This window comes from Amborella trichopoda, chromosome 3 (assembly GCF_054954075.1).
Source record: "Amborella trichopoda isolate Santa Cruz 75 chromosome 3, AtrichopodaSantaCruz75HAP2 v2.0, whole genome shotgun sequence".
Lineage (NCBI taxonomy): Eukaryota > Viridiplantae > Streptophyta > Magnoliopsida > Amborellales > Amborellaceae > Amborella > Amborella trichopoda.
Genome location: NC_142338.1, coordinates 13,701,900 through 13,729,395, shown reverse-complemented (window position 1 = coordinate 13,729,395; position 27,496 = coordinate 13,701,900). Strand labels below are relative to the sequence as shown.

General features: G+C 37.9%; 1 protein-coding gene across 2 annotated transcripts in view; it reads left to right on the top strand.

Annotated features, from left to right (window-relative positions):
- The window catches only part of FIP37 (FKBP12 interacting protein 37), a 60,330-nt gene that overhangs the window by 25,466 nt on the left and 7,368 nt on the right, over positions 1-27,496 (top strand). For both annotated transcript variants that reach the window (XM_011623774.3, XM_006840910.4), the window contains 3 exons: positions 22,437-22,490; positions 23,019-23,180; positions 25,409-25,478. In XM_011623774.3, the coding sequence (XP_011622076.1) occupies positions 22,437-22,490; positions 23,019-23,180; positions 25,409-25,478 (286 nt within the window). The remainder of the gene's footprint in view (positions 1-22,436; positions 22,491-23,018; positions 23,181-25,408; positions 25,479-27,496) is intronic.

Sequence of the window (27,496 nt, the reverse complement as noted above, 5' to 3'; positions counted from 1 at the left end):
TGGAGATAGACGAATATACGTAGGAAGGCAGAGTCAAACACCTGAGAAGATCTCTCCAAACAAGAGGGCCTCTGCCTATTCCTTCTCTAGCAAGGGAATTGGCCTCCACGTTGGTGGCTCTAAAGGAATGGTTAAAGGTTATCCCTGACCTATGGCAATGGTCACTTGTATTGCCATACTTGTTGCCGCATCTAATAACATATTATACACATCATTCTACAATCAATAGGCCCAAGCAGAACCATGTAAAAGCTCAAGGGCGTATCAGAAAAGCTCTTTCTTATGTGGCTGTAGATTAGCACATTCCTAAGGGTCTTGAGAATACCTTCATGGCACTTTACTACCGCAAATTCTTGATTCATGAATCAACTACTGTTGAAATTGAGTTTGCCTCTCTAGAGAGCAAGTCATAACCTGGAAACATCATTACCCGCCATTCATATTTTGTTTTTGATCCATATTGTAGTGCAGACAAGCAAAAGATGCCTCTGCATTGGAGTCTCTATAGAAGGTAATCGCTGCCCTATGGTGCAATCATCCACTGGCATTGCACTTAGTTGGACATAGCGCAGATGAGTAGAGATGCCTTCACATTGGTGGCTCTAAGGACATAGTGGAAGTTAATCACTGCACTATAGTGAAATTCTCCATGGGTATTGAAATTCATGTCGGGCTCCTTTAACAGAAGGAACCATATTCTACTATTACTGGCCTTAAGAATTGTGTAGATGCTCTGATCGCTTGTCAGCAAAGCTCTTACTTTCGTAGCAGTAGTTTAGACGCCGATCGACAGCAAGGGCTATAATAAATCAGAACTTTGTATTTAATCTATCCAAATCTAATTTGCTGCACATAAGTCATTTATTAAGTCTATTGCCAGGTGCAGAGAGTACTGTTGGGGACACTCGTGTTGGTGATAGAGTTGGAGACTATAAGCGTCGTTTCTTGAAGCAGGGGTTAGGTTAGGGTTGGGAGTGGGAGTCGGGTCAACGCATGCAAGAAGCTCTCGGGTGGGGAGTGCATTCTGTATAAGTTTTTAATTAATAAATCAATATGGTTTTAAAATTAGCGATGTTATCAAAAAGTTATTAAAATTTTACTTGATTAAAAATAATACTTTTTATTCCTTTGAAGTGTAGTTTATGTAACAATAGTCCCAGAAAATACAATAAAAAAAGCATTATGATGAGGCACGTCGGGATAACTGATAAGAGGGAGCTGAATTTTAATCGATAAAAATTGGCTTTATTTACATTTTCACACTTTCCAACATCCAAAAGCATATCAAGCTGCATTTTCTGAAATTTTACACTTCACAATAGAGAGAGTATGATCGTAAATATAATCCAAATGAATAATCTTTTTGGCCTTTTTTGCCTCTTTGAGTGGCTAGGAACAATCCCTAAAGGTGGCGATTGGGATAGTAAGAGATCTCTATACTGGAGCACTAGTGCAAGATCTTGGAGACGGAGCGACACCAAGTTTGGGAGATCTTGGTGACATGACTATGAGTGCTAGAAAGTTCTTTAAATGTTATGATCGCTAAAGAGACATTGTATTTGTAGACCTGTAATTTAAACTCTAGTTTCATCTTTTAGCTCCTACGCCTGAAGGGTTTGAGGAACTCAAGACTTACTAAATTCGTGAGTTTGCTTAAAAAAGTCCTATAGAATCTTGTCCAAGGTTCTGGTCTCGCACTTGAAACACATATTAAACTATATTATTTCCTCTTGGCAAGGGATGTTCATCATGGACGTGCAACTTTTGGATGGTGCTCTGATTGCAAAGAGTGCAAACCCTAGGCATTAGTTAAACAACCCAAGTAGGAGTGGTTCTATGACCGTGTAAATTGGCCGTTCTAGGCCAAATGCTCAATCAAATGGGATTTGAAGCATAACGGAGCTCTTCGATGAGAGGTTGCATTGCCTCCCATGGTTTTCCGTCATCGTAAATAGCTTGCCTAGAGGTTATTTCCAGGCTAAGAGAGGCCTCCACAAGGAGAACTTCTCTCTCCCTTCCTATTTGCCATTATGGAATGGTTTTAAGTAAATCTATTACAAATCTCATTGAACACAATATGCTTCAGGGTTTCAAATCCTTCGTGCGAGGCCTGGCTATCTCTCACCTCTAGTATTTGGAAGACACTCTCGTCTTCTGCGATGCCAACCTCCAACAAGTAGACAATTTATGGAAGTTTATTAGGTTTTTGTGTTCTATGAGGTTTTGAGGTAAATATAGCATTTTTTCTGTTTTCTTTTTTAAGGTTAATATTCTCAAAAAAAAGAAGGTAAATATAGCAAAAAACAAGCTGTTTGGGATTGAGCTGTCCTCAAAAGATGCCTTAGGACACGTTTGGTTCATGCTTAAATATTTACACAGGTAAAGTATTTACTTATGTAAACAGTTTGCAAGAAAAAGTTTTGCAAACTCTTTCTCCCATGTTTGGTAGCACATTTGAAAAGCAATGTGTAATAAATATCATATGTTTGGTAGTACTTGGTTGTTGTGAACATATCTTGAAATCCTTGAATAGAACCTGTGTAGGCTATCTATTTTATCAACTCTCTCGCTCCCTTGCTCTCTTTCCCTGACCCTACTCAAATTGAATGGGTAGTTCAATGTATTATGCTTCAAAAAGACCCAAATTACCTCATTACTTCAACATTTCTCTCTCTCTCTCTCTCTCTCTCTCTCTCTCTCTCCCTGTCTCTCCCTCTATCTCTTAAACAAGAAAAAGTCCTCAAATACTCTCATCATCATCATTTTAAACTTTTCCCAATTAATTGGGGTTGGCTACATGAATCTTGGTTCTCCATTCTGCTCTATTAATGACCATATCTTTAATGAGGCCATAAGTCCCTATATCTTTTCGGACTACTTCCAACCATGCTCTTTTGAGCCTAGCCCTTGTCCTTTTTAGTCATTCCATTTGAACTAATTCGCACCTCCTAACATGTGCTGTACTTGGTCGGCGCCATACATGGCCAGCCCACTTAAGTCTACTCTCTCTCATTTTATCACCTATTGGTGCCACATCTAAATTCTCTCGAATAGATTCATTGCGAATTCTACCCCTTCTTGTCTTGCCACACATGCATTTCAACATCCTCATCTCCGCTACACATTCTATGGATATATTATTTTTTGTCCTCGCAACATTTCGCTCCATAGAGTAAAATTGGTCTCACCGTTGTCTTATAGAACTTACCCTTCAGCCTCATTGGTATGTAGCGATCACATAAAATTCTAGTTGCACATCTCCACTTTGCCCACTTAGCTCTAATCCTTTGTGCGAGATCTTCCTTGATCTCTCAATTTCTTAGATTATCGACCCAAGATATCAAAAGTGCGGTCCTTTTTGTACTTCGTGGCCGTTAATCTTAACTACTTCCGCGTCTCTACTCCTATTATTGCTAAATTTGCACTCCTCAGTGAGGCCATAAGTCATCAAATACTCTCTCTTTCTCAAATTCCTTGCAGCATAAATTACAAAAAGTAAAAAGAAAATAAAGCATCTCTCTCTTAAATTCATTGTGTTTATTACTAAATTACGACAACAAGACAAAAATCCAACCAGTACTAGCATTCATCCTTAACTACTATATGCTTAGTAAAATCTGTGCCATAACATTCATTCATAATCAGTACTACAACAATGTTCAACATCAAGAAGTAGCTGAAAATGGATTAGACCAGTAGAGAGAGAAAAATGTTGTGCAAATAGGTAAATCTCATAATGAAGTCTCTTTCCGCAGTATCAACACTACATTGATGAGAGAGTACAGATTTGTGCAAATAATACATGGATAACCAGTAGAGAGATGAGAGAACTGCATATGTTTCAATCACAGCCTATTACAATAAAAAGAAAACCCACTACCACTACATAAAATACAAATACGATAAGCATTTTCTAAAGACAAGTAGTAGTATTCCTACAAACTACCACAACCTAGTGCCTAAAATGATAGTGTTCCCACATTCGATTAGCAGTCTTTTCACGCAATCTTGAAGCAGTATCGGGATCATTCATAAGTCAACTATTTATCATTTCTCCATGCCTCTGATGAGCATTTCGAAATGCTCCTCTCTCAAACATTAACTTCTCATTGGTAACAACCCTTCTTGTCATCCTAATAAAGTCATGTAATATACAAGTTGCAATGACAATCTTGACCTGAGTACTAAATGGATACTGGAACTGTTTTTGTAGGATGGTGAACCGTGCCTTCCATAGACCAAATGTGTGCTCTACAACATTTCATAGTGGAGTGTCATAAATTAAATAATTCCTCTTTTTTCCTCGGATTATTACCACCTTGAAAGTCCTTGAAGCTGGTAGCGTGTTTTACAGTATGGGGCTACAAAGCCTTGCATGTTGGGATAACTTGCATGAATTTTTTTTTACAACAATCACAAGTAGTATGTTGGTGTCTGTAATGCTCATTGCAAAGTTGTTTTGAATACAAACCAAAATTCTAGAGTTACCTTGTGGCACACACAATGGATTAGAAGACCTTTCTAGTGCGGAATGCGATATTCTAGAATCCAAAGCAGATCCTTCCCAACCGGCTAGTATGTACTGAAAAATCATGTCGAAGGATACAATAACAATTATATTTTGAGATATTTGGCCATTCCTGTTGCGAAATCGAGGATGAAGAATAACATGAGCTGGGATGTGAGTCCATTAATATCTCCAACACAATCCTGGATATGCAAAAAAAATGTGTAGTAAGGGGACAAGTATATACAATTGTGAATATTTTGTTTCGATTTAGTTATTACATTACCTGTAAGTAGGCATTGAACCTATCATCACTTGAGATGCGAGGATGAGTTCCCAAGCTAGGCCTTGCAATATACTCTGGTCCCTAGTTCAATAAAGTTTTGAATGAGTTCCCAAGCTAGGCCTATCAACACCGTGTCTTGGACATAAGTAACACTAAATCCTAAACAAAACATATCTCCACAATACACCAAAAAAACATGTCCATATAAAACCATCAACAAAAATATATCCAAATGAAAGCATAAAAAAAATCCAAATCTTAGACAAAATATGTCCATGTTAAAGACAAACTGCAGGTCACATCTCTTTTAACATATCATCCATCCAATCCCTGCGGTACTCCTCAGGAATAGCTAAAAACATTGTTGCTACATCATGATTCATAAATAACTTTGAGGCTTTAACAATAATACCTTTAGTTAAATCTTCTTTATATAATTTCATAACATATCCAATGCATTTTAGAGCAATGGTTTGAAAGGGGTAGAGGCAGAGGTAGGAGCAGGGGTAGCCATCTTTTCCGTTGGAGCAACTATTCAGTCTAGAGTGTCAAATGCATCATCCTTCTTGAAAACATGTTTCATATGGGACACCTATGATCCCATAGAACTTCTGCACCTCTTTTTAGGAGGTGGGCTCTTGGCACTTTTACTCGAAGTAGAAGATGTAGACGCCTCGTGCGCATCTTCCATTGGGTCAAGAGATGGCATAGTTACATCACTGGATAAGCCAACTGTGCCACTCGTCACTTCATTTTGAGTTTCATCTCCCAATGATGTGTTTTTATCTATAGGAATAACTTAATCAGTGCGACTGCATTGGCCATCTGCAGTCGAGTGACCAACTCTAGATTGTCAAATCTAAGAATCTAACCTCTTCTAAACTTTGATCCCAAGGGTGGCTCTGCACATTAAATGTATTGACATTTGTCACATAACGTTTAAAAGAGGTAGACATGTAGATACTTTATACAGTTTAGGTAAAGAAGTGTGGGACTCATCACAATGAAAGGGTCACAAACAATTTCATCGGCTATCACCATCTTTTTGGCGTCATTCTACCCGAAGCCCGATTAGGCAAGCTTTTGTTTCACATTGCTGTAGTCTGCCTTTAAAGTTTTTTTTCTATTTCTTAATTTATCTTTTTCCCATTCTTCTCCATATTTGGGTTCCATTGACTTTTACCATGTTTCACCAAGCTAGTGTGGTGAAAGTACCTCCCACCTTTCGCTTAACCTTGACCTCCTTGACCATGAGATCAAAGAAATAGTCGTCTTGATTGGAGTCCATATAAAGTACTTTCTTTTCGTGTCAGATTGTTCCTTAGAATTTGCTCTTCTTGGGAGTCCATACCTAAATGGAGAACACATCCATAATCCATTCAAATACTCTTATGAATGTAACCAAATATATATTGCCTATATTTGATGCCTATTTTATTACATATTGCCTATATTTGGTTACATTTGGTTACATATTGCCTATATTTTCTGATGCGTACAACACCAGTTGCTTTGGGCCTTGTTGGCCTCTTAGCCTTCCAGACAGCGGGCGAAACTGAGTTGAGAGGACTCCAATGGGATCAAAGCAACAATGGGGGGGAGTGCTATAGTTCTCACTTTGGTGGTTAGAGGAAGCAAGAAGAAGAAGAAGCTTCTAGATCCTGAAAGGAAGCAGAAAAGTTTTTATGTTGCTTCTGTTGTTAGCAAGATTTTAGTAGTCTTTTGGGAAGTTAGTCGAGCGTCGTATCTGGGAGGTACTTTCACCACATTAGCTTGGAGAAACATGGTAAGGTCAATGGAAGCCAAATATGGGGAAGAATGTGAAAAGAATAAATTAAAAAATAGAAAAAGAACCTTAAAGGCAGACTACAACAATGTGAAAGAAAAGCTCGCCTAATTGGGCTTTAGGTGGAATGAAGCCAAAGAGATGGTGACAGCCGATGAAGCTGTTTGGGACCCTTTGATTGTGATAAGTCCCACACTTCATTACCTATAAATGTACCATGTTTCTACATGTCTACCTCTTTTAAACCTTATGAGACAAATTTTGATACATTTAATGTGCATAGCCCTTGGGCATCAAAATTTAGAAGAGCTTCCATTCTTAGATTTGACGATCTAGAGTTATGTTTTTGTGACTCTACTGCAGATGGCCAATGTAGTCGCACTGGTCAAGATGTTCCTACTGATAAAAACAAATTATTGGGAGATGAAGTTTGAAAATGAAGTGATGAGTGGCACAAGCGGCTTATCTAGTGATATAAATACACCATCTCTTGACTCAGTGGAAGATGTGCATGAGGTGTTTGCATCATCTACTTTGAGTAAAAGTGCCAAGAGCCAACCTCTTAAAAAGAGGCTCAAAAGTTCTATGGGATCACAGGTGTCTCTTAGAAAGCAAGTTTCCAAGGATGATGATGCATTTGATGCTTTAGATCGAGTAGTTGTTGCAGTGGAACAGATGGCTACCCTTGCCCTTGCCCCTGCCTCTACCTCTACCCCCTTTCAAACCATTGCCTCTAAATGCATCACGAAGGCTTAAATAAGTTATTTTTAAGGCCTCAAAGTTATTTATGAATCATGATGTAGCAACCATGTTTTTAGCTATTATGAGGAATATTGCAGGGACTGGATGAACGATATGTTAAGACATATGTGACTTGTACTTTGTCTTTAACATGAAAATATTTTGTCTAGGATTTGGGTTTCTTTTGATGTTTTTGTTGATGTTCTTATATGGACATGTTTTTTGTTGGCGTGTTGTGAGGACATGTTTTGTCTAGGATTGGGTGTTACTTATATCCAATTCAAGATGTTGGTATTTTTTATGGACATGTGTTGGACATGTTTTTTGTTGGTTTATCAATCATTAATATATAAATTTGCTTTGAATGTTTCCTGTGATAATGAAGATAATGGATATCTAGATGTATGGTTTAGATTTCTCATGCTTCTCCCTTATTTTCTATCCATTTATAAAATGCAGTCGTTTGATTATGAGATATATTATGACGTATAGATTTCGTGAATATTAATGCAGAAATTTGTTTTAATATGGACCCAGATCAAACCCACAAAATTATTGTTGCAATCTTCTGTACATGGATAATTTGTTATTTTCAGGATAAGATTTGTAGACCATCCATTCGTAGGGTGCGTGTACACACTTCAGTGCTTATTGGGGCTGCATTTGTTGATTGCTTAATTGAAGTTTATGGATGTAGTTGTTTTGACCTTTATATGTATGGAGGTCAACTCTTTTCTGAGGATCTGTGGAGTACCCCGGGAGAGATCCTTGCCAAGTGATAACATGAATACTGTTGTAGAAGAACAAGTGGCAACTTTGTTATATACTGTAACTCACAGTCAAACCAAACCATTAGAAAATATTTCAATGAGGTGACATAGATTTGCTATCAACATTCGGGAGAAACCATTAGAAAATATTTCAATAAAGTTTTGAATGCAATATTGAACTTCGGTTCAGAGTACATTGCATGGCCTAGCTTGGGAAGTCATCCTCATACCTCAAGCGGCGATAGATTCAATGCCTACTTATAGGTAATGTAATACCTAAATTGAAACAAAATATTCACAATTGTATATACTTGTACTGTTACTAAAATTTTTTCGAGCATATCAAGGATTGTGTTGGAGCAATTGATGGGTCTCACATCCCAGCTTAGGTTAAATCACATCTTCATCCTCGATTTCACAACATGAAGGGTCAAATCTCTCAAAATGTGATGGCTGTTGTATCTTTCGCCATGATTTTTAATACGTAGTAGCTAATAATCTGCTTTGGATTCTAGAATATTGCACTCCACACTGGCAAGGTGTTCTAATCCATTGCGTGTGTCACAAGGTAACTCTAGAATTTTTGTTTGTATTGTAAAGATCTTTAAAGTGAGCATTAGAGACACTAGCGTACAACTTGTAGGGCACACATTTGGTCTATGGAAGGCACGATTCTCCATTCTACAAAAGCAGTTCTGGTATCCATTTAGTACAAGGGTTAAGATTGTCATCGCAACATGTATGTCACATAATTTTATTAGGACAACATGAAGGTTGTCACCGATGAGGAGTTACTGTTTTGAGAGAAGAGCATTACGAGATGCTCGTCGGAGGCATAAATAGTCCATTTATGGATGATCCTGATAGTGCTTCAACTTTGCGTGAAGAGAATGCTAATCCAATGTGGGAATGCTATCGATACATGCACCTGGTTGTGTTAAATTGTAGGAATACACCTATTTGATAGTTGTCTTTAGAAAGTGTTTATCGTATTTGTATTCTCGCATGATGGTTCTTTATCTTATATGTTTTGGAAGGAATTGACTCTTCATTGTTATGGAGTGGCTGCTGGGTTTTTTTTTTTTTTTTGTAACAGGTTGTGATTGAAACTTATGCAATTCTCTCATCTCTCAACTGACTATCCATGTATAATTTTACAAGACTGTTCTCTCTCTATTGTTCTAGTCCCTTTTGAGCTACTTCTTGATGCTGAACATTGTTGTAGTACTGGTCATGGATGAATGCTATGACGCAAATTTTGCTAAGCTTGTAGTACTTATAGATGTGGATGAATGCAAGTACTGGTTGGATATTTGTTTTTTTGGGAATTTAGTAATAGACAACAAATTTGAGAGAGAGATGCTTTATTTGGCTTTTACTTTTTGTAAAAGAGTGGGAGAGTATTTGATGACTTTTTTTTCTCGTGTGTGTGTGTGTGTGTGTGTGTGAGAGAGAGAGAGAGAGAGAGAGAGTTGTTGAAATAATTAGATAATTTGGGTCTTTTTGAAGCATAATATAATGAATTGCCCATTTGATTTAGAGGAACATAATGAGAGAGAGAGAGAGAGAGAGAGAGAGAGAGAGAGAGAGAGAGATCAAGGTTGAAATAATGATGTAATTTGGGTCTCTTTGAAGCATAATAAAATGAATTGCCCATTCGAATTAGAGGAACATAATGTGAGAGAGGGAGAGAGAAATGTTGAAATAATCAGGTAATTTGGGTCTTTTGAAGCATAATATGACGAATTGCCCATTCCATTTAGAGGAATATAATGCGAGAGAGAGATAGAGAGAGAGAGAGAGAGAGAGAGAGAGTAGGGTCGGGGGAAGAGAGAAAGAGCGTTTTTTAAATAGTGGCGAATTTCATTTGTTTCTTTGTGTTTGAGGGAGAGAGAGTGTGCGTTTGTGAGGGAGGGAGCGAAAGAGTTGATAGGATAGATAGCGTACACAAGTTCTATTCAAGGTTTTTCGGATATTTTCACACCAAGCAAAAGAATTGATAAGATAGATTACATACACAAGTTCTATTCAAGGTTTTCAAGACATCTTCACACCAAACAAGCACTAACAAACATATGAAATTGATTACATAGTGCTTTTTAAATGTGCTACCAAACATGGGAAAAAAAAAGTTTGCAAAACTTTTTCTTGCAAACTGTTTACATATGTAAATACTTCACCTATGTAAATATTAACGCACGAACCAAACGTGCCCTTATTGTTTTTCAAATGTTCCTCTTAGAATGCTGACGTCCGTTATCAACCGATTAGAGATATTTAGGGAGGTTTTTGTGGTCTGGGGCTTGGGTTGGTCATAAATTCCACTTAGTGGAGACAATGTTTAACAAAGAGAAAAGTGGTGGCTTGGGTGCCCGGAAACTAAGATTTTTCAATATTGCACTCCAGGTAAATCATGGCGGTGGTTAAAATGAAGGTCACTTGTGGCAGCAAGTGGTACAACACAAATGTGGGCTGGATAGTTTGGGGTTGCTTCTTTGGGGCATGTCCACTGCGTGTGCTTCAAGAGATTGGAAGACTATTGTCTCGCGTACTAAGGCTTCATGGGCAATATTTGGTTTATGGGAAAAGCAAGGGACAAGATTAGGCTGTGGCAGGACTTCTAGGCTGGTGAGTCCACCTTGATATCTCTCTTCCCGAGGGTGTGCGTTGCTCTTTGGTTTCCCAAATTCCTAATCCTTTGAGCTCAGTGAAAGCCAGGTAGTATGGTTCCCTTGGTTCATGAGGAATGTCTTAAACATGGAAATATCAGAGTGTACTGGTTTGCTGGCTATCCATCTGTCCTGTTACATCCCATTGTCTGGGAGAGATCACATGGTTTACTCCCCGACCCCATCTGGCTTCTTAGTGGCATCATTATCTGGTCCTCAGTCACAACCATTCATCCCCAGTCGTAGCCAGCAAGGCTTGGTTGAACTCAGCACCCTGATGATACAAGCCTCCAATTGGTTAGACATCTCTGAAAAGGTGCTTAAGGGGACCAGATTCAAAGCTCCTTAATTGATGTGTATCATGAAGGATGTAGGGGAGAAAATTTTCTTTTCTTGCACTGCCTAGTGGCTTGCAAGCTCTGGGCAGCTATTTTACAGCAGCTTGGTTGGTAGTGGGTGAGCCCTCAGTCAATCCAACAAATGTTCATGGCTTAGTTCTCTACCCGGTACCCTTCCTTGGATTTTCCCTTTGTTGAAAATAGTTAGATTTGTATTTGTTTCTCCTCGTTGCGACTTTCCCTTTGTTGGCAATACAACGTTAGGAGAAACCTTTGACATAAAGAACGATGGAGGTCGTAGATACATTTGCAGGATTAAGATATCTGAAGTAAAAGAAGTTTTGAGAAAGATGAAGATAGAAAAAGCTTTAGGACTAGATGGTATTCCGATAGAGGTTTGGAAATGCATGGGGGAGATTGGCATATGCTGGCAGACCAAGCTATTCAACAAGGTGTTGGGAGCGAAGTCTGACAAATAAAGAAAAAGTAATGTGGTACCTATTTACAAGAACAAATGAGACATGCATAATTGTACAACTATCAAGAGTTCAACCATATGAGCTACACTATGAAGCTATGGGAGAGAGTAATTGAGCAATGGGTATATCCATCAAATTAAGGTTTGATGCAGCTCCAAAATTTTTTCAGATCTGCTGTTCGTGAAAATTCGTGTTTGACAAATCAAGTTAGTAGTTGATCAGATGGAACAAGAAGAGAGAGACAGTTATGCGTGCGGACTGCTATTCTATTATGTTAGATTGCTTTTCTGAGTGGATTTGCCATTAGATGGGAGCAACGAGAGGAGGGATATTTGGGACAAAGAGGATGGGTTGCTATCAGAGTTTCTTTATAGGCCGCTATAGGAGGGAGGATTCGAAGAGATAGAGATGCGCTATCATTCCCCAGCCAATAGAGCTTCAACCTCTTCTATTCATCTTTCTATTTCATTTATCTTTATACAAATAAACAGAATTCAAAAGAAGGAAAGTGCATTAGTTTACTACTTATGGGGGGAGGGGATGTGTTTCGGTTTTATATCGATAGAATCCAGAGGTTAGTCACGGAAAAAGGTGGCTAGGCATTCTTCGATGAATGAAAGAATAAACGGAAAGAACCGACTCCCCATCTCAATTCTTCAGATCTGTGTTTTGTTGATCCACACAACCAAAGGAAATTCACAGGAAAAATAATCCATAGTAGTTAGGGTTTTTTTGTCCGTACCTGATTTTTACAGATTTAGGATTTCAAAAGCATCTCTTGAAGCACCTTTCTTTGATACCATGTTAAGATACAACACTCGAGTTGATTGAGAATCAAGAAAGTGTAAGGAAGATAAAAAGCTAGGAGAAAGAAGCATAGTTATTGGGGGGGGGGAGATGGAGACAGAGAGACTTGGTGAAGAAAGGAGGAAAAGAAAGGGTGATGTGATGTCCCTTGGACCCCCATGCCCCTCTTTTATGTACTCTTATTAACATTAAAAAATGAAAATACAAAAATATCCCTTAAGGAAAATGACAAAACTGTACACAAGGACTTGAAACAAAAAAGCAATGAGGCAAACTTAATTATTCACAACAATGACTATCAAACTGAACTTTGTCGGAAGCTCCCTTGGTAACCTCGGTCTAGCAGTGGTTGGCAGTCTCTTTAAAAACAATTTGGATGGCATCTTGCCTTCTTTTTGGAGACCAAATGGCACAACCAATGCCAGGATGGCAAAGGCCTAGGCTCTATTGGAGGAGGACTTGTGACTTTCCATTACCGGGAGTCTCAATCTCCTTGTTGAAGGTGACTCACGGAATGTGAGGCTAATGCAGCAGTGGATGCCCATGGCAAAACTTTGTCATGACTACTCCTTAGCACCTTAGTGGCCCTTTATTCCCCCCACCAAAAAAACTCCCCCTTTGATACAATGAGTTTTTAATTTTTAGACTGTTTTTAATTTTAGGGTTATTTTTATATTTTATGGTTGTAGAGATTTCAAGAGCAGAATTGAAAATTTTATTTTATTTTACGATAGGAAGATAGGTATTGGTGGTTACAAGAGAGATGGGGGAGTTAAAAAGAATTTTCTATTTTTTGGGAATTAATTGATGTAGAGAGATTTTTTAAGGGGGTCACATTGGATTGAGAAAGAGAGAGTTTACATGAGGTTAAAGAGAAAAACGTGGAAGACAAAGAGATAGAGAAAAAATGTGGGGAGATGAGGTTTTTGTTGGTTTTTGCTTTATCTTATTTTTTTCGTAATTCTTTTATTTTTATTACAAAGGGAAGTACGCCCTTCTTTAGAACTTGATCAATTGAGTAAAGAAATTGTTTTTTGGTCTTGTGAAGATATCTTTAGGGTGGACTCATTTATGGACCTTGAGAGAATGTATATTCTATCAATTATTTATTATAATTGCCACCTGACATATCAACATATGTCAGGTGGCAATGTGTCAGGTGGCCCAACCCAGCAATTTTTCATCTTTTTGCATTGTTTTTCTTTAATTTTACTTGGCACGGCCTTGATAGGGCTAGGAGAAGGGTTGGCTTGGCTCGTTGCCAGCCTTGGTTGCGATATGTGAAAATTCCACCCTTTAAGATCAAAGTAGAAATCAGGATCGAATTTGGTATTGTAGAGGTCCATTACAAGCTGGATATTAAGTGTTTGATCAATTAGTTTTTTGAAGAATGGTTGGATTGCATCACCAACTATTGGAAACATTACTAGAGGAGCTTAAATCTTCAAACTCGAGGTCGAGCTTCTCCTAACCCTGGGAGAATGGTGCAATGAGTTTTTTAATTTTGCTATTTTAGAATTTTTTTAGGTTTAGGATTGTTTTTATCTTTTATGGTTGTAGAGATTTCAAGGGTAGTATTGAAAAGTTTATTCTTTTTTTACGATAACAAAATAGATATTGGTCGTTACAAGAGAGACATGGGGGAATTAAAAGGAATCTTATATTTTTATGGGAATTAGTTGATGTAGAGAGATTTTTAAGGGGGCTTACGCTGGATTGAAAAAGAAAAAGATTTACATGAGGTTAAAGAGAGAAAAACATGGAAGGTAGAGAGAGAAAAAAAAATGGGAAGATGAAGTTATGTTGGGTTTTCTTTTATCATGTTTTTCTGTTAATTCTTTATTTTTATTTAAAAGGGGAGTACATCCCTCTTTGGAACTTGGTGAATTGAGTAAATAAAATGTTTTTGGGTCTTGTGAAGATATCTTTGGGTGGACTTCCTTGCAGATGTTGAGAGATGATATATTCTCTCATTTATTTATTATTATTTTTATTTTATTTGTTTCTTTCCCATCTTCCCTCCATCTTTCTTTGCATCACTCCCCTTTACCTTTCCTCTTTCAGATTTTTCTAGTGTATAAATAGACTGTGCTAGTCACAATTTTGGAAGGAGTTCTTCGTATGAGCTGCACCTCTTTATAGAATTTATGCAACATACTCATTTTTTGAAAAAACTTTGCGTTCACGTATTTATTTTAAGTGCTAGTGCCAAGGAAACATCATAGTTTCCATCATGGATGGATGCACGTTATAGGACTACAAATTAACTAATTATGTTTTAGAATCTTAGTTTTGGTAGCAAGTAGAATATATGCTTAGCAGTTATTACTTATGGGTTGTTTTCATTTTTATGTTTTTCATCTTTTTGCTTTTATCTGCTATTTCGAGAATAGTAGGTGAGTTCAACCGGTCTGATGACAAAAACGAACATTACACTTTGGCTTAGCTTGTAATCTAGGTTGTGTGGCATTATACTTAAATGTTTGTGTATATTAGTGCAGAAGGATGAGATGAATCACTCTCTTCTTTCATGAAAAAACCTTTTCGCAAAAAATATCAAGTCTCCAATAACATAAGCCTTCCCCCCAATATAAGCCAAAAATAAATAAATAAATAGAGCCCATAAACACTCTCTTTCCCATCTTATCTCTCTCTCTCTCTTTCTCTTTGTCTTTTTAATTCACGTGACCCATAAATCTATCCCTAAGTCATACAAATCCCATTCTCTCTCTAGGTCATACAAACCCCATAACTCCAATCCCATGAATGTAGGAGTTCCCTTTTCCTCATGTTACCTTTATCTACTTGCCTCCCATGGCCACTTAACATATCCTATCATCCGATAAAAGATTCATGTCCCCCCCTCCTTAAATATAGTAACTTACTTACTACCTAATATTCTAATTAAATATCCTTTTAACCCCCTCATGCTTTAAGTCCCAATTCAACCAATAAAAATAAAAAAATTACATCTATGCCCCTATTTAATTAAATGAAATAAAGTTTTAAATAAATTGATTTTCTAAATTAATTTACACCATCTTCCTGGGGTTAGAGAAGACTCGACTCGGTCTAGTCGGCATCACCATGGAACATGAAGGATCTCGAATATTGAAGATTGGGGAGATATTCTATCTGCTTGGCAACTCCACCTCATATGCATTGTCATTGATCTTCTTCTTGATCCGGCAAGGTCCAATCTTTCGTTTAGGTCTCAAATACACCATCTCAAAATCTCCAACTTCGAACAATTGCACACGACAGTGTTGATTCACATCATCCTGGTATTTGTCATAGCTCTCCTTCAGCTTTCTTCAAACATTCTCATACATCTCCTTCACATATTCAGGTTTGCTCGCAACATTTGAATCTACATTCTCATGTGTAGGTGAAGGAATTAAATCGTGATAAGGTAAAGGAGACATATCATAAACCACTGTAAAATGTGCCTTCCCAGTTGACCGATTTGGAGAATTATTATAAGCGAGTTCAACTTGTGGTAGCACCAAATCCCACACTTCCACATTTTCTCTTGCCAAACTCCTCAGCAATGTTCCTAAAAGCGTTGTGCGGCAACTAGGCTGCCGGGGGGTCCAGGCTGCCTAGCGCCTAGGTGAGCACTCAGAACTCAGGCGTCCTAGTAGAAAACATCTAGGGAAATCATATGGAAATCACAAAAATTTAGTTTTTTGAGGTTTTCCTCTTTCTAAAATGGTCTCTAATGGGGTTTAGGGTTGAAATGAACCTAAAACCCCTCGTTTTCCCTTCTTATTTTTTCTAAAAGAATCAAAATACCCCTCAACGAGGGGCATTTCTGCCCCTAGGCAGGGCGCAAGTCTTGGGTGGCCGCCTAGGCGGGTGCCCAAGCGCCTAAGCGGCCGCTCAAGGGCAGGCCATCTAGGCCTAGGCGAGGCGCTGAGGCCCTCTGGACCTCCTTGGCTGGCAGCCGCCAAAGCGCTCGTCGGTCCGTCGTTTGGAACAATGCTCCTCAGCATGTTGCCCATGCTTCTATTGATGACCTCAGTTTGGCCATTTGTTTGTGGATGATAAGCATTACTAAATTGCAACTTAATACCCTTTTTTCCCCATAAAGTCTTCCAAAAATGACTAAGAAATCAAGTATCATAGTGTGAAGTAATGGTCTTGGGAAGTCTATGCAATCGCACTATCTCCTTAAAGAAGAGAATGACCATCGTAGTATATGTGGTCCTTTTACACGATATAAAATGTGCTGTCTTAGAGAATTGATCTACCACCACCATAATTAAATCATATGCCATGTCATCCTAGGCAATACTACAATGAAATCCATGGATAAGCCAACCCACAACCTAGTCGGGACAGTTAATGGTGTGTAAGGCTTGTATTATGAGAATGTCCCTTGGCCACCTAGCATACTTTGCACTTGTTAACGAAACGATACACATCCTTCTTCATGCGTGGCCAAAAATATCGCTCCTCCACCAATGCATACGTCTTATCTCTGCCAAAATGTCCTCCAAGGCCTGCTCCATGGAGATTTGATATAAGATGCTCTCGTAACAAAGTATTAGGAATGCATAACCGTGTACCATAAAATAAATATCCATCAGTTAAAGTGGACTGGTAATAAGAGAAATGATTACTTGAACTGCACTTTGAAACAATGGGGCTGAAAAATGGATCCTCCAAATATGCTTCCCAAATATCTTCAAGACCCACCATATTCACCGCCAAAATGCGCAAGAGGTATGAACGTTGGCTTAGTGCATTGAACACTTGATTCTGATCCCTTGATTAGTGCCGAATAGTGAATGTGAACTCTTGCAAGTAAGCTACCTACTTTGCAAATCGTGCACTAAGCTTCTTTTGGCTATTGACGTGCTTTAATGCATCATGATCAATATAAAGGATAAACTCTTGTTGCACCAAATAATGTCGCCAATGTCATAGGGCTTGAACAACTGCATAGAACTCAACATCATATGTGGAATACTTTCTTCTTGCATCATTGAGTTTTTCACTAAAGAAAGCAATAAGCTTCTTTTCTTGACTAAGCATTGCACTAGTCCCCATGTGAGAAGCATCACATTCGACCTCATAAACCTTGCAGATATCTAGCAATGCAAGCACTTGAGCATTCATCATGTTCTCTTTAATGGTGGCCAAAGCTTTACTTGCAGCTCAAGTCCACTTTTCAAGCACTCGGTAATTGGGGCCATAATTACTACAGAAATTTTTGATAAGCCTCCTATAGAAAGTAGCAAGTCCATGGAAACTTCACACTTCTGTCACTGATTTTGGGACCGGCTACTGTACTATAGCGTGCACCTTCTCAAAATCTACTGTCACCCCATTTGAAGACACAACATAGCCCAAAAACATTAGACTATTGGTTAAGAAGTTACACTTTTTAAGATTGATGTATTAACGTCTCAGCTCTTAGCGACTATTAGTATCTGACGAAGATGATCAATGTGGGCATCTACACTATGAATAAGTATACAACCACCACAAATTTGCCAATAAAAGGTCGTAACACTGCGTCATCATGTGCATGAAGGTGCTAGGTGCATTTGATAGGCCAAAAGGCATCACTAGCCACTCATACAACCCACTTTGTCTTAAAAGCGATCTTCCACTTATCCCCCTCACTTATGTGAATTTGATGGTAGCCACTTCTCAAGTCAATTTTGGAAAATACAGATGCCCTAGCTAACATATGAAGCATATCATCCAACAGTGAAATAGAGAATCGGCATTTAACTGTTATTTTGTTAATTGCTCTACTGTTATTTACACACATCCTCCATGACCCATCTTTCTTAGGGGTAAGCGAACTGGTACCGCACATGGACTCATGCTAACCCTTATAAGCCCCCTTGCTAACAACTTATCCACCTGCCTCTGAAGCTCATCATGCTCTTTTGACTCATTCTATAAGTTGGTAGTTTTGGTAAGCTTGACCCAGGTATGAGGTCAATACAATGTTGTATATTCCTCATAACTGGCAAGCCGGCAGGTAACTCATACGGCACAAGGTCCTCAAACTCCAAGAAAAGTGGCCTAAGAGCTTTAGGCACTGAAATAGGATGTCTAAGTCTTTTCCCACAAGTGCATAAATCAGCCCGGTCTCCTTACTCGCTTCCATAAACTGCTGGAGTGAGGGATGAGCCACACCCTCCTTTTTGGAAGACTTGGGGGTGTCTCCTCACGCAAGGGCAATAATACCACCTACGACCATCCTTCCAAAATGTATACGTGTTACGTTCACCATTATGGATGGTCTTTCAATCATCTGCTAGGGACGTCGTAGGCGTATGTGGCAAGCATCCATTGGTATAACATCATACCAAACCTTATCTTTATAGAAACTGCCAATAGAAAATTTAATTAAGCATCGAGAAGTAACAGGTCCTCAGCCTCGTGCATGAACCATGCGACCTTGTAAGGATGTGGGTGCTTTCTGACTTTGAGATGCAACTTGTCTAGCATATCTTGAGAGACCATGTTCTTGCAACTCCTACTGTAGATGATGATGTTACACACTTGCCACTGCAAACTCCCACTGTAGATGATGATGTTACACAGTTGCCACTGCACGTACAATAGGTGCGAAATATGTTAGTCCTTAGCTGACATTCTTCCTGGGGTGCATGTGTCAATGAGAAATCACATAGAACTAGCAAGGTATATCCTTGATGAGCCACCACTTCATCGACTTGACCATCAAAATCAGCCTCTTTTCAGCCTCAATCACCGGGTATCCTTAATGGCCTTCCCCTTCTTCAGCATCATATTTGAGTTCTACCAAGTTGGCATGGTGCTGAGCTGCATTCAATGGGCACTTTGCAACTCGGCCCCACCTCATTGCACCTAAAACACCTCGGACCAGCAACCTCTTGGGCTTGGGTTCATGCTCAGGTATCTTTTGCTGCAGGAACTCTTTGGTTGGAGGCGCCGGCCTCCTAGTTTGTGTCAATCCCACTCCGGGTGTGTCGGCATGTGGCTGCCTCCTTTCTTTTCCATTTCTCCACCTTCAAAGTGGCTTGATAGACTGCCTCCAACTGAGGTGTATCATGCAGGGCAATCTCATCTTGGATTGAATTCTGCACCTCGAAACAGAACGCACCACCTTTTGATCCTCGGTCTCTGCGAATTACGCAACGCTAAGCGGTAATACTCCTTTGTATACTTGCAAATGGATTTTGTACCTTGATGTAACCTGTGAAATGTTGGTACAATATATGTGAATAGCTCGACGGGAGAAGTTGCGCACTCATCTCTGCCTTCATCTTGGCCCATGATATGATTTTTTTTTTTGCCCTTTCGAACTAATGCTTCCTGAACTTGATCCCACCACACTGATGTAGGAGCCACAAGTTTGACCTTCTTTGAATCTGACAAGTCTTTCCAATCAAAGAAGCCCTCAGCCGTGCTCAATCGATTCAAAAATTATTCTGGGGAAAGATTTTCATGAAATTCAGGGAGATCAACTTATATCTGTATCAGACTCTCTATGCTTGTGTCTCCACGCATCTTGATACTGATCACGCGATTCTTGCCAATCCTTGCCCCTATGTTGGGCATATTGACCTCAGGGTGGTCGGCAGCCTGACTCTTCACCAGATTCACGCTCTAGTCAGCGCCATCTCGTATTGAGCAAATTTGGATGATCAGACACATCATCAACCGGCTTCGCCCCAGATTTAGGCTCTTCCTTGTGCCCATCTCCATCGAGACCCTCACAATTCTGATCCATCAACACTGGAACCCCTTCATTTAGGGCACCTTGCTGTTGATCTCTCTCTTGCAGCAACTGTACAACCATCTCTGTCAAGTTGTCGAGCCTTCGGTAAAGCGCGACATTCCCATGGCCATGACCTACACGACCAACCATCGCAGTCGCCAACCATCCCTTGTATACCACTTGAGGCAAAAAGAAGCCGGGATAGTAAATCCGACCTTCTTTCGATCTTGAAATAAGCAAGAACTTACGAACAATGGAGGTAACAAGTGGTTATAAATCAAGCTAAACATGAGAAGAGGCACTTTCTTCTTTCATGGAAAAAAAAAAAACTCTACCAAAAATATCAAGTCTCCAATAACATAAGCCTTGCCCCCAATTTAAGCCAAAAATAAATCAATAAAAGAAATCCATAAACACTCTCTCTGTCCCACTTTATCTCTCTCTCTCTCTATATATATATATATCTTTCTCTATCACTCTCTTTAATTTACGTGACCCATAAATCTATCCCTAAGTAATACAAATCCCATTCTCTATAAGTCATACAAACCCCATAACTCCCATCCCATGAATATAGGAGCTCCGTTTTCCTCCCGTAACTACCTTTCTACTTTCCTCCCATGACCTTTTAACATATGCTATCATCCCATAAAAGAATCATGCCATCGCCCTTAAAAATAGCAAATTACTTACTATCTAAAATTCTAATTAACTATTGCCTGTTACCCCCTCATGCTTTAAGAGTCCCAATTCAACCAATAAAAATAAAAAATTACATCCATGCCCCTAGTAAAAAAACGGTAAAATAAAGCTCGAAATAAATTTCTGAGTTCAATTTGCATCGCTATCTTATGTTTGTTGCTCTATGCTACTATATTTTTGTGTTCTTTTGATCACTATTATGGTTTGGAACACTAACTTGATGTTGTGACAATGAGCAACCAATTAATATTTAGTCTTGAATATTATTTGCCCTTTATTGGAGTTATTCTTGTCTTTTGCACATAAAATTAATGGACTTTTCCTATATTAATGGTGAAAATGCCTTCAATTGCCTTCAGGATATGTGGTTGTAGTAGTGTTCTAATCCTCATTTGTAGAGAGGTGATACATTCCATTCCTCAGAGTAATATGATAACTGTTGAGGGCATCATGATCTGCTCTACGTTCTTAAGCATTTGGGCTTCAGAGTTTTGAGCCTCCTTTCCATCTTTGCCTGTTCCATCAAAGTTTGAATAGGAAGAGAAATTGGCTGAAGATCCTAACAAGTCCTAATTATATAAGCATGAAGAAGGCCTTACAGTAAGAAGCTTCAAATGGGCAGTCTTAATTGGTAAATTAGTCTAAAGATCGAAAAAAGGGTGTTAGCTTGCAGAGTCCTTAATGGGTGGGGTGTTTCCTGGTTGGCTTCTATAAAACTATGGGATGGACAATAAAAAATCCAAAGTGGGAGTCTATGGTTTCCAGATGTGAAACTGACGATTCCAAGCCTATGTGTGATTTCCTGATTTGAGGTAACGGAGCTGGTCCATGGCCTCCCTTGCCCATTGAAGAAAGTATGACTTTCTTGATTTGATTATTTTTGATGTGGGGTGGGTGGATTTGTTCTTTAGTAGTGGGTCCCAATCTTTCTTTTTGCATTCATATTCAGTTTTTTCAGATTCTTTCGGACTCATAGTTGACTGTGTCATTTTTTATTTAGTTGATGGATGTGTTTGTAGCCTGATCACCCATAATATCTTAATATCTAAAATGGAATGTATGAGCTGAAATAAAGATTTCTACATCATTTAGTTAATATTATGGGTTTTCCACTATGAGCTTGTCCCACCACAAAAATTCGTAAGATTTGTAACGCAACCTAATGGCATGAAAACATTCCCCAATTGTATAGTTGTTTCCCATAATTGTTTATTGTTGTTGGCCCAAGGACTTATTGTTGAGGAGAAACTAATCCAATCCATAGTTGTTGATGCATACATTGGTTGATCATGGAATAAAATTTCTGATTCATCCTAATCAAGATTGCTTCCTATTACTCTGGAAGTTCTTCTCAAATACAAAGAAATGATTAATTTCCACTGGTAACGATACACCACACCCCTAAAGTAAAAAAAGATCTGAATGACACTTTGTTATTTTGCAAACTAGAAAATTACAGCAATTCATTATTGTTTTGCTTCCTTTCTCAAGTATGTTTTGATTAAGTGATCTGATATTTCAATTTCCATTAGAATTGATACTGCTAAGCAGTCACTTCTGTCAGTGTAAATATATGGTTTTTGGAAAGATGGCGAAATTAATATTGTGAGGAACATTTACAGACAAGGAGACTACTGCTGGATCCTGCAATACATGAGGAATTCACACGCTTAAAGGTGCGTATGTGGCCATGTGCTTCTAATGGATTGGTGCAGTTAGATTTGATACAAAGATTCCTTTTCATCTGTTAACTGCTTGATCTCCATATCTTATTGCTATCTTTTTTTTCGTAAAGCTTAACTTTCATTGTTTGCCTTCAGAATTTTCTCAAATGTATGGTGTGAGGGTGTTCTTTTGAGTTTTTACATTTAGCTTTAATTTCCAGAATGTTCTTCTCCGATGATGGGGATTTAGAAACGATGGGGGCTATTTCTCACCCTTTTAACGGAATTCTGAGCCAAATATTGTTCATCCTTTTTTGTGTCATATGGCTCTTATTTGAAGTAGACTAAGTTATGGTTATGTATTGTTTGTGGTTTTCTCGGTAGAAACGTGATTACCGTTGTTATCACATGAACATTCTTTATAGCCTTCTTTCATGATATTTTGTGTTCTTATTTGCTCATGAATTAAGCTACTTGATAACTGTTCCAGAATTACATGATTACATTTACTTATGGCCAATATTTCTTTCCACAAGGTAGAATCTGGTAGAGGAGAAAGAGAAAAAAGTAAAGGAGTTGCAAGACAATGTTGCTGCTGTAAATTTTACACCACTAAGTAAAATGGGAAAGATGTTAATGGCCAAATGCAGGACTCTGCAAGATGAAAACGAGGATATTGGGAAGATGGCTTCAGAAGGAAAGGTATGTGGAAAATGAACTGCTAGATTGAGGAGTTAGACTTCTATTTAGTTCTCTGTTTACTGGTTCTCATTATGAATGAGGATGATGGTTATTTTTGTTGGAGGCTGCTTTTTTAAAATCTATGGATGACCTGATACAAGATTGTATGGAAATCAAACTTCAGGGCCATAACATTTCATTACTAGGAAGCATCCCTGCTTACATCCTGATATCCTGGCTCTCCTGCTCACGATTGGGGCTTCTGCTCACGATTGGGGCTTCGTTTCTTGAAACATGGATAATATTTAGGCTATAAACCTAGGGACTTGGATTCAACTCACTTTGCCTGCTGGTTTGTTGTGCTTGTCAAAATTCTATGACTTAGCAGGTGTGAGATGTTTATACAGACAGGCATTTGTACGAACACGCTCTATCACATATAACTAAGAAAAAGGGAAAAGAAAGAAACAAGTCATGACATCCAGTTTCAAGAATCAAACGTTCATGATTCCTTAGGAGAACTCATACAAGGTTGTCTTTGTCCAGCGAACTGTTTTGTCTTTTCTTTCTTTTCTTTTACTGTAAATTTTGAGATGAGAAGGGTATACATTAATTGCATTTTGGTGTAAAGACAACTAAAGATGTAGTAATCTAGTAGGAAAATGGAACGACAAAATAGATCTAGGACAAAAGGCTCTTGCAGTAAATGGGATTCCTATCCAACTGCGTTTTACACACATGCACACACACACACACACAATTTTACAATTATGAAGGAAACAGAAATAACCCATAGATATCAAGATTTCGGTTTCTAGGTTTCAAACTTCTGTTTTTCATTCTTTGGCTCCTTTAGAAAAATCATAGAAGGTTGTCTATGTACAATAAGCTTTTCTTTTATTACTGGAAAATATCATTAGATGGAAAGAGTATATGCTTCAAGTTGTACTTAGGTGTAAAGATATAGAGATGTATAAATCTATAAAAGGAAACGAAATATGAAAAAAGGAAACCAAGAACTTCAAGAAACCTGGTCTGAGAAGAAACTAGAGAGTAAATAATTGACTAGATAAAGCCTAATTAACTAAATAGAACTAGAAGCAGCAAATTTACTTGGTAGTGGAGGATTCTGTAAGCAGAAGCGAAGCTAAACTCACTTCGTGTTAGCTAACTGAAATGACCTTTGGATGGTCACTACTACTAGGTCCACTAGTTCCCTGTGTTATGTGTGATTCTTGTCGTGCCCACTGTATAACGCTAAGGGAATTCCCCTCTACTACAATGACTAAAATAGTTCAGAATCAGAGAAGCTCGGACAGAATTCTCATTGGTCACACTTAGGGATTAACCCCATTTGCACAGATGTTGGGTTGTACAGATTGCAAAATTACCCCTGCACAATAATATGAATCACATTTATACAGATGGCTGGGTTGTGCAAAGTGCATAAATACCTCTATGTCGAGTAAGAGCTTTAGTAAATAGATCAGCAAGTTGATCTTTGAAAGACATAAGGGAGAGGAAAAAAGCCATGAGCAAATCTTTCTCAAACAGAATGACAATAGGCCTCAATATGGGAGGTCCGATTGTGAAATACAAGATTAATAGTAATTATGATCTCTCTGATTTTACCCCCATGGATACTGTACGTGATGGACGGATAGCCAAACCAGAAAGCAGCATGCGAATTGAGAGAATCTCGTCAAGCTTCTACTGTTGTTTGGAAATGACATCTCTTCACTGCCTAAAATCAAGTGAACTACCAAGAAAAGTACAATACGATGTAGTTGGTTGCGAGTGCCTGGACTACTTTGATGGGAAGAAGAAAAGAGGAGATGAATGTTCTGTTTGAATTTATTATTTCATCTTATTCTTGAATAAGTAGGCAATATATGGGTATTTCCTGGAATTCGTATTCTTGTTTTGGTCACTTCAATGTTTTATTTGAATCACCAAGAAAAATGCATCACCATATCATTGATTTCCGTGTCTGGACTACAATAGGAAGAGAGAAGAAGTAGATGAATGTCTATTAGAATTTAATTTTGTCATCTTAGTCTTGGCATATTTGGCAATACTTATGTATTTTTCCAGAATTCATTTTCTTTTTTTGGACACTTCAATGTTTATGGGATGTTCGCATATTTCATTGCAGTGGTCTTGTCTTCCATCTGCAATTCCATCTTTCTGTTAGTTGAACTCATGCAAGAATCTCTAATTAGTTCTCACTTAATGTGATGAATCCGCAGATCCACGATCTGTCAATGAAGCTTTCACTGCAAAAATCCCAAAATACAGATCTCAGGCATCAGCTCCAAGGTCAGTTTTATGCCAATTTCATGTGTTTGTGAAATTTGATTGTGTAAGCTTTTATTTTCTCATTCGATAAATTCTCATTGAATTTTATGATTTGCATATGCTTGAGAATATTATCTTGTAATAGTTTTTTTTTTTTTTTTAAAAAACAACGATCTTTCACTTCTTTTTTTCCACTCAAACAAGTAGAATTATTATCTCTTAATATATGTATCAGTAATCATGGTTTATTAGGGCTTATAGATATCATCTAGACATCTTGAGACTGTTGATCCTCTATACTTGGATATACTTAGTACCTATTTAGCAAAATTTTTCTTACTGAGCAAAAAAGATTTTATATATCAGTAACAAAATGGAAGGGGCCCTTTTGGTGTGGGCAGGGATTGCAACCAAACATCGTCAAACCCATCTTTGTGTGTGGAGAACTTCTTATCCTTAGCATTATAATCCTTTTCTCAAACCCTCACAAGACGAGCATGTAATCTACAATTTCTTGACGACTCAGATCCTTTGTGATACTTTTTCCCCTAGTTGTGGACATAATCTTTATTTTATAAATAATACTTAGCATCCCCCTCCATTCCTCCAAGGGTTTCCTCATTAGTATTTAAAACTTTAGTATTTAAAACTTTATTGGCTCCCACATTGTGTTTCACGTATCATGTTTGTTTGACGTTTCTGTGATTCCTTGTTGCGATTCAATAACTGTACATGCATGTTCATGTGTTTGTTTTTGTACTCGTGGACCTATTCTAATACTAGAAAAAAAAACTGTCTTGTGAACTCTTATGTGGTGTGTGTTCATGCCTGCACATGCATAATCTGAAACGTGTTGTTTGTTCAGATCTCCCCGTCTGTTATTTACAGTGGGAATAGGTTTTTCAAAAGCTGCAGACGTTTGAGGTTTTTCCTCAGTTGTCTGACATACGTCTTCTGTGTTAAAAGTTTCTTTTTCTTTATGAAAATTTTCAAAATTTTCTTTTTGAAAACTTCGTTGGTAGTCTTCCCATTCTTGGGCTGAATACTTTTTGGTTTCAGGGTCAGAATCCAAGTGATCTGGCTCCTCAACCTTTCTTTTTCCTTTGAGGTCTGAAGCTGGTTTTTCAGCTTCGCTCATTGAATCTGATTCTATATTAGACTCGACGTTTACTTTGAAAACCGAAAAAGACTCATCTTCATCTATGTTTAAGATGAGATGATAATTGTTTTTGATCATGAGTTTTTCATTTTCAAAAAACAATTCTTTCATATTTTTCTGGAGCTAAGATCTGATTTCAAAATTAGTTTCTTTGATATACCGGGATTTTCAGTATTCAAGTATTTCTTTTATAGCTTTGAAATCATTATACTCTTCTTTTAAAGTCATGATTTCAGTTCCAAAATAGAGTGACTTACGTGGTTCATAAGCCTCTTTGAAAACATTATTTTTGTTTTCATTTAAAGACTGTTCTAAATTTTTTAATAGATTTTTTGACTCAGGGTTCAAGTCTATATTTTATAGATCCTAAATTATCTATTTTAGTTTCTACCTTAGAAATTTTTTTTGAAATATTTTGTTGATTTTTTGAAATATTTTTAAACCAGTGATTGCAAAAATAAAAAAGACCATTTACACTCCTACTAAGATTTGAAATTTCTTTTTCTTCATTTTTATCTAAATGATACAATTGTTCGAAATCAGTTTGATCTAATTTATCATCTTTTGCTAAGCAATCTATTTTTCTCATGTTGTTTTTCTTGGCACCTAAAGCCCTCCTGTGATAAAAAGTTTCTTTTGAACTTAACAGCCTAAACGCACTCCTGACTAAACAGCTTAAACAGTTCGAGAAACCACACACAGGCGTATGTGTTTTAGAAAAACTGAAAGAGAAAAAACTGCCTTGCTAAAGAAATAATTTAAACCAAAATAAAATTGAACATAAACATCATGAAGATAAATTAAAGCAAAGAAATTAAGATCTTACCAAAAATGATGATAGCCTGAATTCAACAAACTTTACTTCATATACTTTAAACAG